Here is a 19799-nt window from a genome sequence, read left to right on the forward strand (position 1 = left end):
TCTATTCCGCCCCACATTTCCATTATAATGATTTTAATTTCTTTATTTTAGACGACCGCTGGCGCTAATAAAATTTTCTCTTCTACTGTGGCGGTCGCCGGCTTCCCCATACCCCGGGTCGCGATCTCTACCCTGGTCCACGTGACTCTGCCTTGCTCAACTCGCTTTCCCCGCACTTCTCAATCCGCGCTACCTCGTCGCGTACCATTGTGCCCCTCCCGCGCAACTCGCGGTCTCTTTCCCTCTCCAATGCTTTTACCTCATATGTGGCCTTGTCCCTCGCCAGCCCCTTATTAATTTCTCGGGCCCGGCCACCCATGTCCTCCAATTGGCCTCCTAATTTGTTTCTACTCCCCCCCGTTTATTTTCTAATCCGCCAAATTTACTGTCGAATCCCCCAATTTGATCTCCCAATTCATTCCTCAATCCGCCAATTTGACTTCCCAATTGCTTACGATCGGCCCTCATTTCTCCCATCTCATTACTCAATCCCCCAATTTGTTCCTGCGTCCTGTCCCCCGCCATTTGTATGGCTGCCTGAATCTGCACCATGAGGGCCTGCATATCCATCCCTCCCAATTGCGCCGCGGGCGCGGCCCTCGTCGCCATGTGTGAGGTGCCGCCATTTTGTGCGCCTGCAACCCCCGCTACCGCACCTTCTTCAATCCCCTTTTCCATTACTCCCACTTCATCCCTGGGGTCCTGGGTTGATTCTCCCTCTTCTTCTACCTCCTCATCTACCCCCACCGGCATCCGATCGCCTTGATTATCCATGGAATGATTTTAATTTGGTGTTCAATACTAAATTTTGGGCGCTCAAAATTTTGACCAAATTTTTCAGATGTTAAAAAAATTTGGTTCGGGCTTCAAATCCCACCCCCGGACACCAATTGTTGCGGATTCGGGGGTCGGCTCTCCCCTTATCAAGGGGGGGGGGGGTTAGTCCCCTTGTCCTTTTAAGCTGGCCGTCCCGAGTCCTGGAAGCTACAACGCTCCTCCCGGTCGGTCTTGGGTAGGGTGATTGGTCAATTTGGGTCCCAAATACCTAATTACCAACACCGACCGCGAGCAGGGAAATAACTCCCGCTCGAACCACGGATAAGATGGAGAATGCTGAGCAGTTAGCAATCCGCGGCCCGAGCCATTAACCAAGAGACTAAAGCCGATTCTAGCAGTTCTGAAATTGTGCCACAGGTACTCAATTGAAAGAAAGGACGGAGGCGATCGGATTAGGGAAAAACCAAGAAATAACAAGGTGATTTATTAACAACCAAAAATAAGAGGAAACGAAAGGAATATACAAGGAAGAAGAAGAAGGAGCAGGAAACAGGGCAGGCTTAACTATACAGTCTTAACTTAACGACCCCAGACAAACAGACACACTCACACGGGATTGTAGCAGGTAGGGGGGAAGGTCCAGGTAGATGTCCAGGCCCCTCGTCCGGTCCCGACTCGTGCCATGGTGGTGATGGAGAAAGGCAGCAGGCCGGCAGCGCGCCGCTGACCGCGAGCGGACCTTACATATATCGGGGGGACTGGGATGTGGCGTTACGTAATAAACGTATATGGTGCCAAACGCTCTCTCTCTCTCTCTCTCTCTCTCTCTCTCTCTCTCGATCAATGTTCGTAGGCAAAAGGCAGTTCGTGGCGCAGTCCGTATCAAAAGGCTTTGCCACGATCAGACGTTTCCGCGCAGTCCGTGCAAAATGGAGTCCCCCAGCGCAGTCCGTGAAAGGGCTTGGCACTCGCGCTTATATAACGCGCTGTCAGATCAATCCGCGCGCTTGGAAACCACGCCCGCCAGCGAGCTCACCTCAGCCCTGGTTGGCTGGTAAGGGCTTACCGGCTCCGCCTTTGATGGCTGGTTGACAGGGCCACACCTTGTCCTTGGCGCTCCGCCCCCTTTTTCCTCGAGCTTGGCCGCGTGGTTAATGGCGGCGCCTGAGCGAATGCTAACCAAGGCGTGTAACAGAATTGGGAGAGAGAGGTTGGCAAAATGGCCGGAATGGATTGGGACCTATTCTTATTTAATTGATGCAACGCAGATTCAACTATTGGGAACACGGCCTTATCTGAAACACATAATAATGAAATAACTGGGATTTCTAAGCTGACCTACGTGTTGCTGTGGCCTAACTATGGGTGCTACCTTTGACATTTTAACGATGAGAATTATTTACAAGTATTTACACAAGTAAGGGTTCTAAAACCGCAACAATATATATATATATATATATATATATATATATATATATATATATATATATATATATATATATATATATATATATATATATATATACAACACGGAAACAAACTTTTAATTTACACAGTATTAAAGCAAACCATCAATATCAGATAACAATATATATCAGGCAATAAAGATAATAATCACGAAATAGAAGAAAACACCATTATATAATATGTGAAAATACAATCTAAATACTTCTTATCAGAAGTACTCACCAATGAAACGTTCTTCCACAGCCCTTGAAATGCCTGTTTGTGCACGTAATCGCTGCACACGACGGCATAGTGCTGAATTATCTGATCCTAAAAACGCATGAAAATGTATTGAAACATATATCGGCGATCGTTTTCTGGGAGTCCTAAGATGGCGGCCGCTCGGCTCCACTATATGTTGTGATTGGTACTACGTACTGCGTAGTGAGGTCTGGGGGCGTGGCTTCAGTGGTTGATGGTGGCTCGTCATGATGGTCGTGTGCTCTGTGAGAGCTTGGTATCGTCTTTAATTAACCACTTGAATTGAAGGAGATTCCTGAACTTACTACATGGTGGCAGCGGTGGGATCGTGAAGATCAACAAGCAGTTTGACGTTTGGTCTTGTATTTCTTTGCGGATTGCCACGGCGGCACGTTCCGTGTTTTTTCAACATGGCGAAGTTCCCGACAATGGACTGGTCCAGCTCGGAGCTGGCGGAGACCTTCAAGTTATTCAAGCAACGAATGAACTTGGTGCTGTCGGACGAGGGCATCGATACTATGGCCAGACAGGCCATCAAGATTCAGATTGCTGTGGGAGACGAAGGACTGAGGCGGATCAATGCATCGACTCCGAGTGAGGATGATAAAAAGGATCTGGATAAATTATATAAATTATTCGAGGATCAGTTGGACATTCATGTAAACTTTCGGATTCACCGGCTGGAAATGATGAGATTTCGGCAGCAAGAAGGAGAGTCCATTGATGATTTCGTCAACCGATGCCGACGGAAGGGAAGGTTGTGCAATTTCTCCGAAGCAGAACTCTCGGAACGGATTATCGAGTTGATTGTTGCGAGCACCCCACATGATGATTTTCAAAAGCATCTGCTCGACCAGGAGGTCGGGTACGACATGGACCTGGTTTTAAGTGAGGGACGCAAGTACGAAGCAATGGTAATCGGAAAGCAGGCCATCCAGAAGATGGAAGGGCCTTCATCGTCTGTGAATGCCATGACACATCGACAAAAGTGCAAAAGGTGTGGACTATCACATCCACCACGGAACTGCCCAGCATACAATGATTATTGTAAGTATTGTGGTGAACTGGGACACTGGGCCCGTTGTTGTGAAAATCCCAAACGAAGCACGAGATATGCTGATGGATACGAGTGGAGCTGCTGTCCTGCAATGGGTGGAAGAGGCCGTCGAGTCAGCAGAAGCAAGTTGAGAGGTATGCTTCGGGGGAGTAACAATAATGGGACCTCGGTGAATGAAGTGTCAGGGTATTGTACTGAAGGCGATGAAGACAGTTACGAAAGTGACACTGACGCATATGAACACACCAAGCCGTTTCACGTGATCAGGGTATCCGCACTGTGTATGAAGGAGACGAGGGATGAAGTGTACACATTGTTGAACATTGTATGCCCTGACATGAAAGGTGTATACAAACTGCAGTTGAAAGTGGATACAGGTGCGTCAGGGAATACTTTGCCAACGCGTATTGTGAAGGACATGTATGGAAACAAATGGATGTCAAAACTGACTCCACTTGGTGAGACCAAGCTCACTGCTTACAATGGCAGTGAGATCAAGTGTCATGGAATCCTAAAGCTCTTGTGTCGATATAAAGACTCAGATTGGTTCAAGTACAGGTTATATGTGGTTGAAGTACCTGGACCTGCAGTACTTGGACTACCAGCATGTGAACGGCTCAACATCGTCACCATAAACAGCATTGCTGGGCAACGGAGGACATTGCTGAAGGCTGCACCTCCAGCATCAAGGATTGCGAAACCAATGTGCCACGAGGAACAGGCCTACAAGGTGAATTCCGTGGATGATTTGAAAAGGCTGTTCCCGGACAGGTTGGACTGCATTGGGAATTTTAAAGGAAAAGTGAGGCTTTGTGGCGGACACAAAAGCCCACTGGCGTGGTGACATCATTCCGCGCACCAAGTGGGCGGTGGCCACGCCCGAGGGGTAGGCGTGGCCTCATGATATACACCGGGCGCCCAGCCCGGAGCGGGCCAGTGTTACAGTGAGCTCCTGAAATAAAGACGTTTATAAGTTACCGCTTGTCCGCTTCCTCCTTGCTCACAAGCAGCGCGCGTAACGCCGCGCTTTACTGGTGACCCTCGACGTTGGATCTGCCGGAGCGATCCTTCCACACGCGACACCATTGCCATGGCCAACTTCGTCAAACTTCCCGAATTTTGGGAGGCTCAGGCCGAAGTCTGGTTCGTCCAGGCCGAAGCCCAATTTCAGCTTCGGCGCCTCACCGGCGATGACACGCGCTATTGCCACGTCGTCGCCTCCCTCGGGCCCGGCACGGCCGCTCGAGTTGTGTCCGTCCTTCGCCACCCACCGGACGGCCACAAGTACGAGGCACTCAAGCGGCTACTCCTAGCCACGTTCGGCCTCACGGACGACGCACGGGCCGACCGCCTCCTGGATCTCCCCGAGCTCGGTGACACGCGCCCGTCGGTCCGAATGGACCATATGCTGTCACTGTTGGGCGACGAAGCCCCCGGTTCTCTATTCCGGGCGCTTTTCCGTCGCCAACTTCCAGCGCAGGTTCGCCTCGCGTTGGCCGGGACCGGGCTAACGGAACCCCGAGCATTGGCAGCCGAGGCGGACAGGTACTTCGCCGCTTCGGACACGCGGGCGAGAGTCGGCGTGGCCGTCACGGCCCTTGAGGCTGATGCTGCTGATGCTGCTGATGCTGCTGTTCCACAGCATCAGCTTCTACAGCATACGCAGCATGCTGATACGCACCTCGTGAACGCCGCCACGCCCCGCCCACCGCCGCGGCGAAAACCGCCACCGCGGGGAAACCCGCCAACTCCACCGGCCTGGCGGAGCCAGCCGCGCTCCTCCAGCTCCACCACCTGGTGCTGGTTCCACGCCAAGTTCGGCCACGAAGCTCGGCAGTGTCATCCGCCATGCTCCTTCAACAGGTCGGGAAACGCCCGGGCCGGCGCTCAATAGTGGCGATGAGCGCCGGCCGTTCGAGCAGCCTGCTGTTCATAACGGACACCTTCTCCGGGCGCCGTTACCTGTGCGACACGGGAGCGCAGGTGAGTGTCATTCCCGCCGGCACGTCAGACAAGCACGCCGCGGGTGGGGGCCCCGCGCTGCTTGCCGCGAACGGGACGCCCATCCGTACGTACGGAAAACGCTGCCTCTCTCTGCGGTTTGGAGGGCAGGTTTTCCGATGGACGTTCGTCACCGCCGACGTGCCCATGGCACTGCTTGGCGCGGACTTCCTGTGCGCTAATGGGCTCCTGGTCGACGTCAAGCGCAGACGTCTTGTCCAGGCCGAGATGTTCAGCTCGCTCGCTTGTGCGTTGCCCAGCTCAACCAGCTTGCCAAGCGGCTTGCCGAACGGTTCGGTTCCGGCCACGTTGGTCTGTACGCTTCCGGCAGCGGACGCATTCACCCGCCTCCTCGCCGGCTTCCCGGCCCTCACGCGGCCCACCTTCTCGGCGGGGGCCATCAACCACGGGGTGGCCCATCACATCCCCACCGTCGGGCCACCGGTCTACGCCCGGGCACGCCGCCTCGAGCCGACGAAGCTGGCGGTGGCAAAAGCGGGGTTCGCTACCCTGGAGCGACTCGGCATCGTTCGGTGCTCAGAGAGCGCTTGGGCGTCGCCGCTGCACATCGTGCCGAAGCCTGGCGGGGGATGGCGACCGTGCGGGGACTATCGCCGTCTCAATGACGCCACGACTCCCGACCGCTACCCCGTCCCCCACATTCAGGACTTTTCCGCCCGTTTGGCGGGCAGGTCCTTCTTCTCGAAGGTGGACCTCATACGCGGCTACCATCAGGTCCCCGTCAGGCCGGAGGACGTCCCGAAGACGGCGGTCATCACGCCATTCGGACTCTTCGAGTCCCTGCGCATGCCCTTCGGTCTGAAGAATGCGGCTCAGGCGTTCCAGCGACTGATGGACAGCGTCCTGCGCGACTTGGATTTTGTCTACGTCTACCTGGACGATATCCTCGTCACCAGCGCGTCCCGCGAAGAGCACCTACGCCACCTCCGCACGCTCTTCGAACGCCTGGGCCAGCATGGCCTGATTGTGAACCCCGCAAAGTGCCGGTTCGGCGCCGCCATCATCGATTTTCTGGGGCACCGTGTCACCAGGCACGGAGCCGTCCCCCTGCCGGCCAAGGTGGAGGCGGTGAAGGGGTTTCCGCGCCCCCGCACGATCAGAGGGCTGCAGGAGTTCCTGGGCATGGTGAACTTTTACCATCGGTTCCTGCCCCGTATCGCCCAGCTCCTGCGCCCCCTGCACGAAGCTCTCCGAGGTAAGCCGGGCAAAGGCGACGTTACCTGGACCGAGCAGATGGACACGGCGTTCACGGGCGCGAAGCTCGCCTTGGCTAACGCCACCATGCTCGCGCACCCGGTGCCCGATGCACCGATCGCCCTCACCACCGATGCCTCGGACTACGCGGTGGGCGCGGTGCACGAGCAATGGGTGCGTGGAGCTTGGCAACCGCTGGCGTTCTTTAGCCGGCAGCTTCGCCCGCCCGAACGCCGTTACAGTACCTTCGACCGCGAGTTGCTCGGACTTCACTTGGCGGTCAGGCACTTCCGCCATCTGCTCGAGGGCCGTGCGTTCACTGCCTTCGTCGACCACAAGCCGCTGATCTTCGCGATGGGCAAGGTCACCGAGCCGTGGTCGGCCCGGCAGCAGCGTCACCTCTCGGCCGTGTCCGAGTACACGACGGACATCCAGCACGTCGCGGGGAAGGACAACCCGGTGGCGGATTGCCTTTCCCGGGCCGTCGCCCACGCAGTCCACCTCGGCATCGACTATGCCCGGATGGCAGCGGACCAGGCCGCTGACCCTGACGTCCAGGCCTTGCGGACCGCCGTCACGGGCCTCCGCGTCACCGAGGTGCCGTTCGACGGCGCGGGCGCGGCCCTCTTGTGCGACGCCTCCCTCGGGCGTCCTCGCCCATCGTGCCCGCGGGCTGGCAGCGCCAGGTGTTTGACGCCATCCACGGCCTGTCACACCCGGGCGCGAGGGCCTCCCAAAGGCTGATCGCCGACAAGTTCGTCTGGCATGGCCTCCGGAAGGCCGTCCGCGGCTGGGCCAGGACGTGCCTCGCGTGCCAGCGCGCCAAGGTGCACCGGCACACCCAGGCCCCGTTGGCCCCGTTCACGGTGCCGGAACGCCGGTTTGACCACGTCCACGTGGACCTGGTGGGATCTCTGCCCCCCTCGCGGGGTTTCACCTACGTCCTCACCATGGTGGACCGCACCACCCGGTGGCCGTGCCCTTGGCGTCGACAACGGCGGCCGATGTCGCGCAGGCTTTCATCGCCACCTGGGTCGCCCGGTTCGGCGCCCCCTCAGACATCTCATCCGACCGCGGCCCCCAGTTCACCTCGGAGCTCTGGGGGGCGGTTGCGCAGGGGCTCGGGGTCCGGCTGCACCGAACCACGGCCTACCACCCCCAGGCTAACGGCCTGTGTGAGCGATTTCACCGCTCATTGAAGGCCGCGCTCCGGGCCACCCTCCGCGATGGCGGCTGGGTTGACAGGCTCCCCTGGGTCCTGCTGGGCCTCTGGACGGCGCCCAAGGAGGACCTGCGCGCATCCGCGGCGGAGTTGGTCTTCGGGCAACCGCTGCGGGTGCCGGGCGAGTTCCTCCCCGACTCCACGGCACCATGGTCCGCGGCACAGCAGCGCTCCGCTCTGCAAGAGACCGCCCAGAGGTTCGCCCCGGTGCCAACGGCATGCCACGGGCACCCACCGACGCACGTCGCCCCGGAGCTTCGCACGGCGGAGTACGTCTTCGTCCGCCACGATGCCCATCGGACACCACTGCGGCCCCCGTACGACGGGCCTTTCCGCGTGCTGGAGACCGGGGCGAAGCACTTCACCCTGGACATCGGCGGTACTCCTGACCGCGTTTCGGTAGACCGCCTCAAGCCGGCCCACCTCGATGTGGACCATCCACCGCCAGTGGCCCGACCCCCACGTCGGGGCCGCCCTCCTGCGGGCGGACCCCCGGCACCGCCCAGCCCCGCCGCCACGCCGCCCCCCGGTCCTGCACCCATCCCAGGGGCAGCCAGGGGCATCCCACCTGGCATCCCTGCACCCCGGACGCCGCCGATCGCCAGGGGGCGCTTCGGCCGGGTCATTCGTCTGCCCCGCAAACTGGCCCTCCAGGTGCGCGGGAATTCTGGGGGGGCGCGTGTGGCGGACACAAAAGCCCACTGGCGTGGTGACATCATTCCGCGCACCAAGTGGGCGGTGGCCACGCCCGAGGGGTAGGCGTGGCCTCATGATATACACCGGGCGCCCAGCCCGGAGCGGGCCAGTGCCCAGTGTTACAGTGAGCTCCTGAAATAAAGACGTTTATAAGTTACCGCTTGTCCGCTTCCTCCTTGCTCACAAGCAGCGCGCGTAACGCCGCGCTTTAGCTTCATCTAAAGCCTGATGCAAAGGCATCGATAGACGCACCAAGGAAGTGTAGTGTTCACAACAAAGGGAAGTTGAAGGAGGAACTAATGAAAATGGAAAAACAGGGTATCATCAGGAAAGTGGACTATCATACGGATTGGTGCTCTTCCATCTGTAATAGTGTAAAGAAAGATGGGAGCTTAAGAGTATGTCTCGATCCGAAACGCCTAAACTCTTGGCTGAAGAGGTGTCCACATAAAATACCGACATTAGACGAGCTGAACCCAGAATTTGCTGACGCCACGATATTCTCAAAATTAGATGCTCGGGCTGGTTATTGGACATCGGGTTCGGATTCTGAACAAGGACACGCACCAATGGTACCCCGGGAAAGTTGTGGCCCGCTGTGATGAACCTCGCTCGTATACAGTACAGACGCCTAACGGGACGCGTCTTCAAAGAACCAGGGCACACTTGCGTGAACTTCATCCACCCGATTGTGGCGCCAAGTGGAAGGACGAACCGACCCAACCAACACATCAAAGTCTACCAACTGCTCGACACGTACATTTCAACAACGACGCTTCAGCAATGGAGACTAATGGCTGCTCCAGCTCCAAGGATGACGAGAGTGCTGAGACAACAAGGCCGGACAACTCTCCGTACTCGACCAGATCAGGCCGTGTGATTCGAAAACCGTTGAGATATCGTGATAGTGAATAACGACCACCAGAAATCAGCCCTTGTAATGTTGGTGCAGAGACAATCCGTTGATTGGAATGATTCTGTGTCTTAGCTAATCATACTCATACTGAGCAGTAATTACATTTTGGTTAAGAGTTATAACAGTAACCCCAGATCCCATCTATGTGTGGTTCAAGTTGTGTCTGATTGTGTTTATTATTTTGATTTCGTTTAGTAGTGTTTTGTTGCATACAAACATAATAATTTCAATGAAAGGGAGATGTTGTGATTGGTACTACGTACTGCGTAGTGACGTCTGGGGGCGTGGCTTCGGTGGTTAATGGCGGCTCGTCATGATGGCCGTGTGCTCTGTGAGAGCTTGGAATCGTCTTTAATAAACCACTTGAGTTGAAGGAGATTCCTGAACTCGCTACACTATAGAGGGCGAAGCCGCATCCAGTGTATATATATCGATGTCTTCTCCACGCTCCCCCCTCTTGTGTCCAGTCTATGCACAAGTCCCTAACGCATGCACAAATGGTACGTAAACTGTCATGTATACCAGACATTGTGGAGAAGACTGGATAATTACAGGAATATCCTTCTGTCCCGTATGCTGCTGATGATAGGCGGTGTATAGGCGAAGCGGGGTTAGTAAATTATTGATTCGTATTTATATTGTTTTGATATACGTAATTATGTATAACCTTATTAACGTTCTCCAAAATATACAAGACTTGTATAACTAACAAACAAATCGGCTTTAAAATTAAACAAATGTGCGGAGTCGGTTTGTTACCTTGGAAACCAAGATAAGGGTTACTGTATATATACTGTACATAACCCAATGATTCAGCTCGATTTGTCTTTCAATAATATACCTGATTGATCGATTTTACAGCGTTATAAAGAGATGTTAGTGCTGTACAAATGTTTCTGGGATAGTAGTTATCATTAGTATGCTACTTCATAGTTCTTTATCCTTCACGTTGATCTTCATCTTTTACGGAGGTAAGAGTACAGTTACAGTGCACGTTAACCTCATTAAACCTAAAACACGATGATTGTAACCACCATTTAAGTTATCATTTAGTTTTATGCCTTGACCTTTGATAGTTTTCTATTTTAACCTTATTATATTCATGAACATCGGAATAACTGCATTGTTTGCTGTTGAGGCTGCTGTCGTGGTGTGTTCCGTTAGCAAGCCGCTTGCTATCGCTTGCCAAGCCAGCCGTTCCGTTTAAACCGCCTGGTCAGCAAAGCAAGTAATCAAGGGAGTTTGGTGGGTGGTAAGCAAGCCGCTTGCTATCGCTTGCCAAGCCAGCCGTTCCGTTTAAACCGCCTGGTCAGCAAAGCAAGTAATCAAGGGAGATGCTTGGCGAGTGGTAAGCAAGCCGCTTGCTATCGTTTGCCAAGCCAACCGTTCCGTATCAACCACTTGGTGAGCAATCGAGGGAAGTGCTTGGCGAGTGGTAAGCAAGCTGCTTGCTATCGCTTGCCAAGCCAGCCATTCCGTATCAACCACTTGGTGAGCAATCAAGGGAAGTGCTTGGCGAGTGGTAAGCAAGCTGCTTGCTATCGCTTGCCAAGCCAACCATTCCGTATCTACCACTTGGCCAGCGAAGCAAGCAATCAAGTGAGATGCTTGGTGAGTCATAAGCAAGTCACTTGCAAACAGAATGCATCCAAAGGTGGCCACCGTAGTCGGATTGAAAACGATTGGTGGCTATTTCTTCAATTTTACTGAAACAGGTGACGTCATTGAAACGTGCAGTTCATAGGTTTATTGTTACTTCTACTTTTCATCCTAATTTTTTTTAAATCTACAAACATGCAAAACCCCCTTTACCCCACCCATGAAATGCACAGTGGAAGTTTCATGAATAGGTTTGGATTGGAGGGGTGGCTCCCCCTTTTGACTCCCATATATTAAGTCTCCACCTAGAGCATAGTAGGGTATAGGGTTTGTTTCTACAATTAATGCCCCCAATTTTTAATGGCACCATATGATTTTCTTAAACCCCTATGAGTACTGAAGAATCATATATTCGATTTTGTTTTTTTTCTTGCATTCTCAACTCCCCATATTTCCGAACTGTATCTTCAATCTGGGAGCCGGCAGGGACTTTTGGAATGGAATTTTGCACAAATATTGCAAATTTAAAGTATGTGGGATTGACATATTTTTTTGACCTTGACCTATTTTAAGGTCATCACCTAATTATAGGCATTTTAACATTCTTCACCATAACTTGACTGAGGTTTGTCTGATCAAACAAAATTGCCCTATCTAGATAGCCTAGAGCAAGGTGCATTTGCCCTCAATTTACATCACAGTCCTCTGGGTTAAAGGTCAAGGTCAAATTGCGGGCTGAAAAAAAACAATGCGGTTTTTGTCATATATCAATTTTGCCATGTGGAATCTCAAAGACCGCTTGACCTTCCAGAATGTTCTTGTATCATACCTGCACTGGGGTTATGCACCTGATATTTGTTTCGTGTCCTTGACCTACTTTTTCGGATTGAGACCTAATGATGAACAAAAAACACCTTTTTATCATAACTTCAATAATTTTCCTCCGATTTTCATGATGTTGAGTTTTATGGATAGTAGATGGGGACACATTTTCTTAATTTACACATTTTCTTATCAAGAAATAATCAGAAGGGATACCTCATGTTTTTTTGTTTGTTTTGTTTTAAATGACGCACATGTGATTTCTTATCAGAGTAATTTTATGCTATTCTTGTTGCTACAATCCCATTGCTAAGCAGTAATCATGTTATTTTGTTATTATTGCATATAGTCAGTGTTGCAACACATACCGTAAGCATTAAATAAAAAAATGCATTGTTAACCTGATAACTGGTGTTACGTACGAGTATGATAACTCGCATATATCATAACGATAAGGGTATGCCTCATTGACCTATGAATAATGATCATATACTTTGTGTGGCTGACGACCATGCAACACCTTGACAGGCATGGTGGATCTTGGCACCACATTACTGGAGTCACTGCAGACCGTGGAAGAGGCACATCCTGATGTTCAAGGACCTATTTATGGCAGCCAATGGAGAACGGGTTAGTCCATATTTCTGCGTCAACATTCGGTCTGATAAAGGGCAATTGATGTCGTCTTGGAGAACAATTCATATGTTTGACCTCTTACGGGATTGGGTTTCCGCCACTCCTGTAAGGTCCGATATCCAATGCATTACAAACGAGTCGTAAGAGCTGTCGAGTTGCTAGGCCCACTTAATGACCTCAGTAATGACCTCGGTTGCTTCAGTTCAGCACCTGGGTTTCCAGCTTCCTTCCTCGATGATCAATGATCATCTTCTTTCTGGTGTCCTTTCAGGTTCTGTCATCTTGCCCTTTAGTATAGGCTCTGGGGGGTTGCTTGTGTACATCTCTCTTCTACGGCAAAACTTTTGATTTTCCTGTTCTATATTGTTGAGACCCTTGGAAAAAATCTGGGTAACACTCCCAGATCAAGTACGTTTTTTCTGCACACCCCAATACGTGATTATGACTTGAGGCCAATTAGCCAAAATAGCAAAATTCAGTTTTCATGGAATAATTCAAGAGTAGGCAGCTTTAGATTCAAATGTAACATTTATTTATCATGTTTAGACATAACTAACACATTTTTAGCATGGTTCAATACTATAAACTGTCTTTTTTAGGAAAAAAACACGTCATTTAGTTTCTTTTTTTCCAAAAATCACTTTCAGTTTGAAAGGCGCTCAAAATCCGATCACCTCTCATACACCCAATTATGTAGATAAAGCAACCAAAATTTGTCAGAAGCTTCCTTATGAAGCCCTTTAATAATTCCATGCATCATATTTATGATTCATTATATTGTATAGTGACAGTGGGGTCAAATGTTAACAAAGGTTACCCCTACCCCAAAAAGCGGTATAAACCAAAATTGGTTAAATTGGTCTAACTTTAGAAGTAAGTGTGATATTCGGCTGATTTTGGTGTCTATGTATGGGTTTTTGATAGCAAGCTATTCCTTGGAACCATAATCAACCCCTTTTGAATATACCTAATTTGCATAATTTCAAAATGGCCGCCAAACACCTCCTGGCAATGATGTTGACTAAATTTCGCTCAAAATTCAGCTTAAGCAAAACTATTACACTTACATAGCTTAAGGATTCATGAATTAAAATCATAACATGTCCACAAACCCAATATAACTGTCATAACAAGGAAGCGCGTGCTGTCAGTTACCACCATTTACCACCCGTGCAACTTCAATACATGTACTCTTTATCAAGCGACAGGATTCTTGCAGGCATCAGGGGAAGCCTTTTTGCAATGACAAAAATTTACACATTTGACTATGGTGGTTCTACAGGGGCATGTTGACCTGGCACACTTAGTGCATGAACAGACAACTGTCCAATGTGATTCTAGAGTTTTCCACGTTGTCTCAGGTATCAGCTGTTCCTTGTCATGTGTATAACCACAATCCTCTGGCTTAAGTGCGATCACATTTTCAGAATCTTGATGAAGCTCCAAAGCATGCATGATATTGTAGGCATTGAAAAAGCTACGCTTCATATGTGGCAGGAGACCTTGGCTGGTTGGTGGCAGGTTGTGATGAGAACTCCCTTTGACATGATGGAAGATCTCTGCACGCAAGTTCGAAAATTTCTTCGCATCGCTTTTTGGTTTCAGTACTTTGACCAAGTAGGATTCTGCATTCTTGATCAAAGGCTGAGAAAGGGTCGGCAACCCTCCAAAGTGCTTCAATAACTTTTCTGGCTCGGCATTCAAGGCGGCTTTCTTGGTCCCAACTTTGCTAGTGATATCACATCCTGTAAGACTGTGTACGGCAGGAAGAACAGCACAGAGTTGACATCCGATGCGCTCGAACAAGGTATGAAGGGGCACATACCGAGTGCTATCTCCAACTCCAGCTCGTACCCACAGCTCCTCTAGGTCATGTTGGAGAAAGACAGGCATGTGGTGGAGCAAGGCAACAACTACATCAGTATCATTGGAGATGACAACACATATTTTGTGTCCTTCTTTGAGCGCGTCCAAAACATGAAGGAGTATGCGAAGATCCGCCTCTTCAAATGTGGATTGAAGGTGTACCAGTGCGCTCTCATCTCCGTTGTGCATTTTCATACATTTCCAATCCTCGTTCTCTCTGGTCACCTGTCCGAGTACAGTTGGGTACTGACCGGTATTTGCAATATTTGAACGAACATGGCTGTAGATCAGTTTTTCAAGGAGAAGTTTGTTGTTGTTGGAAGGCCAGAATGTGTTCATATCCTTAGGTAGTGGTGTTGATGGCTCTATTGAAGTATATTCGATGGGTAGAGTGTCACTTCGCCTTTTCCTCTCGCTGTCCTTCACTGATGGGTCATCAGAATACATGTCAAAGACATAGTCAGTCCGCCCAAACCGATGATATATGGCCGAAAATGACATGAAATTTGATAGAAGGTCATTGAATTTGGAGAGTTTCGTAACATTAACCTTTCGGATTGTGGCCATGATGTCAACTACAAATGATGCGTCTTTCCGATGACTATATGTAAATTCTTCCGGTTTTAGGTGCGTCTCCAACTCCTTCAGTAGCTGGCTCTTTGCTGGTTTAGTCATCATTCCTGCATCATCAAACAACACTGGGGAGGGAACAACATCGTACTTTAAGAGATCATCAGTGGTGAGGCCACGCTCCCGAGCTATTTCTATGTTTCTCTCAGCGATGTTCATCTCCTTCACTGTCGTCTTGGTAGTCTTCTGTGGCTTCTTTCGAAGAGTTTTCATCGTCTTCAAGTTTGTGCGGTGAATGGTACTGCTTATTCGTTCAGTCTTGGTGACAAACCTTTCCTTTCTGAATTTCAGGTACTTCTCTTTTCCTTTTGAAAAGGCATTGAGCATGTCAGTTTTTATATCATCGGACATAACCTCTTTTGTCACAAAGTTTTGTAGTGTTTTGGAAGCGTCTAGAGACAGAGGGGACCCCTTCTCTTCAATGAATCTCATCATCTCCTGAATATGTCCTTCTTTGCAGTTCGTTGTGGCTTGAGATGATTCGTGGTGGCTGTAAGTCTCATGTGTCCTGTCAATCACATCACTGTATTGCCGATGTAGGTTCTTCACTGCCATCATTTCATGGTATATTAGGTCCCACTGGGCGACATACTGTTTTTGCTTTGCATGTCCAATGACTCCATCGCTGCACTTAGATGAAAGGTTAATGCTTTGCTCTAATTTCTGGTCTCCTCCAACAGCGGTGAATCGGCCGGGTATCTCTCTGATTGAAAAATTGCCTTTGGCAAATTGTTCATGAACTGATGGTGCAGTCTCAGGTAGACGTCGCATGTCTTCAAGGTAGAGAGAACACCATCGCAAGTAGTTGGTCGAATCGAATGCCGCAAACAGGTTCAATGCACGCTGGACAGCGTCAAGATGCAGTTCCCAAATCCCTTCACGATCAGCTCTCAACAGATCACGGACAATATCCATCATTTGCAAGAACTGAGTCCAGAACTTGAAGTTTTCATTGGTATCAGACCGTGTTTGGATGAATCTGTTCAAATCTTCGACCAACGTTTTTGATGCATCAGCAAACTGAACCATATACTTCTGACTATCTGTGATGCATTTCTCCTTGACACTAGACTGGAGGTTCGTCAGGATGGCAAGCTCGTGTATATTGGTCGATGCCTTTCTCGGAGAAGAATTCTTTGTACTGGAGGCGTTCAAAGGCTTCAGCAAGGAGCTGCATACCCTCAAGACAGCGGCTGTAGTGACCTCCATGTAGAACAGAATTCTCGATGACAGTTGGACCAAAAACACCAGCCTGCAACCATGTGATGTCCGCGCCACTTCCATCCAGGAGTTTGCCAATACATTTCAAAACAGTTTTCACTAAGTGAAACGTTCCCAGGCATGGAACCAGGGTCCTGAATTCCTCTGGTCTCAGCAGTTGTATATCACGGACGATGCAATAAACACCTTCATCACAATACATTGGTATCTCATTTTGAGTCAGCTGAGAACCAATGTCCATAAAGTTCTTCATAGCCGTATAAACTGTCGCGTACTCTGTAACTGGATGCGGCAGAACAGGCACAAATGCAAGATTCTTTAATGGGATGGCCTCCTCCGTCCAAACAGAGTTGCTAGCACTCCAAGATGGCATTGTTTGTGACTCGGGGTAGATGGACACTTCATCATGCATGACGTTCAAGCGTGCGAGGGACCAAGAAATATCCTTCAGTTTTGCTGCATCGGCTTCGGAGGAAGTGTAAGGCAGTTCGGCCACTTTGTAAGTTGCTGGGATGTCAGCACGGCGTGCAGGCTTGTGAAAGTCGGACAGTACCTGGCATTTTAATATTAAACTGAATGACTGTGGACCATGTGTGACCTGCGTGTCAGAAATCTTTGGTTTACTGGTCGACGACGGGGGTTTGTCTTGGTAGAGAACAGTCACAGTGTCATGTTCAGATACATTTGCCCCCTCATGGTCCCAGTTGTCAATTGCACCGGAGGTGAATTGCCCAGGATCAAAGTGTGACGGCAGTGAAACGCGATCGTTGTTGTGCTGTGCTGTAAACGTGGCAAGGTCATGTTGGTACCTACGCAGCTCCGGGTAGCTGATTGCTAGTCCTCCATGGTTTAGAACTGTAGTTACAATTTTGCCACCACGCCCAAGACCATGAACTGATTCCGCATTCATAATATGCATTGGAGTTCTCTTTCTACCGCAGTGATGGATATAGTACATGACTTGGAAGACAGATTGTATCTTTCTGCAACGCTGTGTGGAGAGGCTGTTACCTGATGGCTTGCTACCGGTATCGTAGTCATCATCATCTTCTTCATCCTCATCAACTGGTTCATCACTTTCTGTCATGACAGCTTCGGCTGCTTTTGCATATGTGTCAGGATTGAAATTGTACAAATGACTGAAAAAACGTAGTACAGATTCAGGGATATTCATCTCGCTCAAGGAATGCTTTAGATCATGCGCATCACAAAAGCTATCATCAAGGCCAAAATCATACTCATCTAGAGCCTTCCTAATCACACCAGCGCATACCTGAACAGGATCAAGGGAACGAATGCGCTCAGCTAACACTTTCTTTGGAACACTGAATACCATCATTGATTTTTTGAACGAACTGGGATATGTAAAATCAATCTCATTACCAAAAGTGTTCAACAAGAAAACTTTTACATCTCTATTACGAAAGTTACATTTGTCATCAATATTGTTCAAAGAGTCTCTGATAGCACTAAGTTCATAACCCCTCCCTTCTTTTAGGCCTTGCTCTAACTCTTTAACAACCTGATTCCAAGCAAGCTGTTTCTCAGACACTTTTGGTATGGAAGCTTTATCACGAGAGTCATACTTATACAAGTATTTAGTCATGCAGTCCCTGTGGTAGTACAGATCTGCTCCAAACACAGAATGCGCATCTTGAAGGTCGCACGTTCGGGTGAACACATCATCTTGAAAGAAGTTTGTCGCAGCCAGAAATGCTGAAGCACGGCCTGATTCACTAATGCGATATTTCATGTACTGTTGTTTGTGTGATTTACTGTCACAGATAATACACTTCACTTGACGTAAGGCTGTTGTGGACGTCTCTGTATTCGGTGGATGTCGGACGGCCTTAGAACGAGTACTTCTATCTTCTTCCTGCTCAGAACGGGACAGGTCTTGGCATACAGCGAGACTCTTCCTTTTCCTATTGAGAACTGAAGTCATGGTGTATTTTTTGTAACAGTCATTGGTCACATGATAAACAAACCCATCTCCTTTAACCAGCTTAAGCCGTTTGGAAACTTGATCATTGTGGATGTAACTTGCTTCTCGTATCCTTTTGCAACCATTAGTTGTGCTCACAGTTTTATCCCCCGCGCTTTTCTGGCAGATGATGCAGTTAGTCGCATCAAACGAACTGTCTTCGGGCGGTCCTGAGAGAGTAACAGACTCCATCGTCAGCGGCCACGCCTGAAAAACAAAAAATGGATATTAGTTACGTTTGTACGGCTGTAAAAATCGGCAAGGTCGGACCATATGCTGAAAATATAAAATGTGAAAGACTGATAAGCCACAAAGAAACCCATGTTTATCCCTATTAAAGGGCTTCATAAGGAAGCTTCTGACAAATTTTGGTTGCTTTATCTACATAATTGGGTGTATGAGAGGTGATCGGATTTTGAGCGCCTTTCAAACTGAAAGTGATTTTTGGAGAAAAAAAAGCTAAATGACGGTTTTTTTCTTCTAAAAAAGACAGTTTATAGTATTGAACCATGCTAAAAATGTGTTAGTTATGTCTAAACATGATAAATAAATGTTACATTTGAATCTAAAGCTGCCTACTCTTGAATTATTCCATGAAAACTGAATTTTGCTATTTCGGCTAATTGGCCTCAAGTCATAATCACGTATTGGGGTGTGCAGAAAAAACGTACTTGATCTGGGAGTGTTACCCAGATTTTTTCCAAGGGTCTCAACATATAGAACAGGAAAATCAAAAGTTTGGCCGTAGAAGAGAGATGTACACAAGCAACCCCCCAGAGCCAGGAGTACTTCCTTTTTCTTCTTTTCATCAATGACTTCTTCACAGTTACTAACCCTGCCCATTCCTTTGCTGACAACTCCACCCTCAATTCCTCCATCAGTTATAAATCCCAGTACACCTCCCACCAGTCCCCTGGCTGTCGATTGCCTCTCAACTGTTGCCTCCATCAGTTGTGATCCCAATGTCAATCTCTACTGGGGCTCCAACAACCGTATCTCCTTCAATCAGTCCAATATTAAATCCCTCATAAGACTAGCACAGTCACCCCTCCTTCTCTTTAACAGCTCTCAATTCCAGGAGTCCTCTATTAATATGCTTGGTGTCACCATTTCAAGAAATGTCTAACAGCCTCACATCCTCAATGTCGCCAAATCTACCTCCGATAAACTTGATTTCCTCCTCAGAACTTGCAACGACTTTAACTCCCGTCGGCTTCTCACCCTCTACAAATCCTAACTCAAACCGGTGATGGAATACTGTTCCAATGTCTGGGGTGGCGCTCCTCCATAAGTCATCGGTATTCTGGATTATGTCCAGACCAATGCTGTCCAACTGATTAACGAACCTACTTTGTCTAGCCATCTCCAACGTTTGGCCCACCGTCATAAAGTTTCTTCCCTGTGCCTCTTCCACCTCTACTACGACAGTCCCAGTCCGTGCTCTGTCAAA

At 49.5% G+C, this 19799-nt stretch overlaps 1 protein-coding gene across 2 annotated transcripts in view; it reads left to right on the top strand.

Annotated features, from left to right (window-relative positions):
- The first annotated feature begins 9922 nt into the window (after nt 1-9922).
- Nucleotides 9923-19799, top strand: part of LOC137428979 (zona pellucida-binding protein 2) — a 34253-nt gene continuing 24376 nt past the window's right edge. The window contains exons 1-2 of one of the 2 annotated variants that reach the window (XM_078780891.1): nt 9923-10091; nt 12541-12642. In XM_078780891.1, the coding sequence (XP_078637017.1) occupies nt 10025-10091; nt 12541-12642 (169 nt within the window). In that variant the 5' untranslated portion in view covers nt 9923-10024. Of the gene's footprint in view, nt 10092-10361; nt 10563-12540; nt 12643-19799 lie in introns of those variants that run through there. The other variant, XM_068118916.2, reaches the window with a different exon arrangement.

The sequence above is a fragment of the Myxine glutinosa genome, chromosome 6 (genome assembly GCF_964187855.1).
Source record: "Myxine glutinosa chromosome 6, kmMyxGlut1.1, whole genome shotgun sequence".
Classification (NCBI taxonomy): domain Eukaryota; kingdom Metazoa; phylum Chordata; class Myxini; order Myxiniformes; family Myxinidae; genus Myxine; species Myxine glutinosa.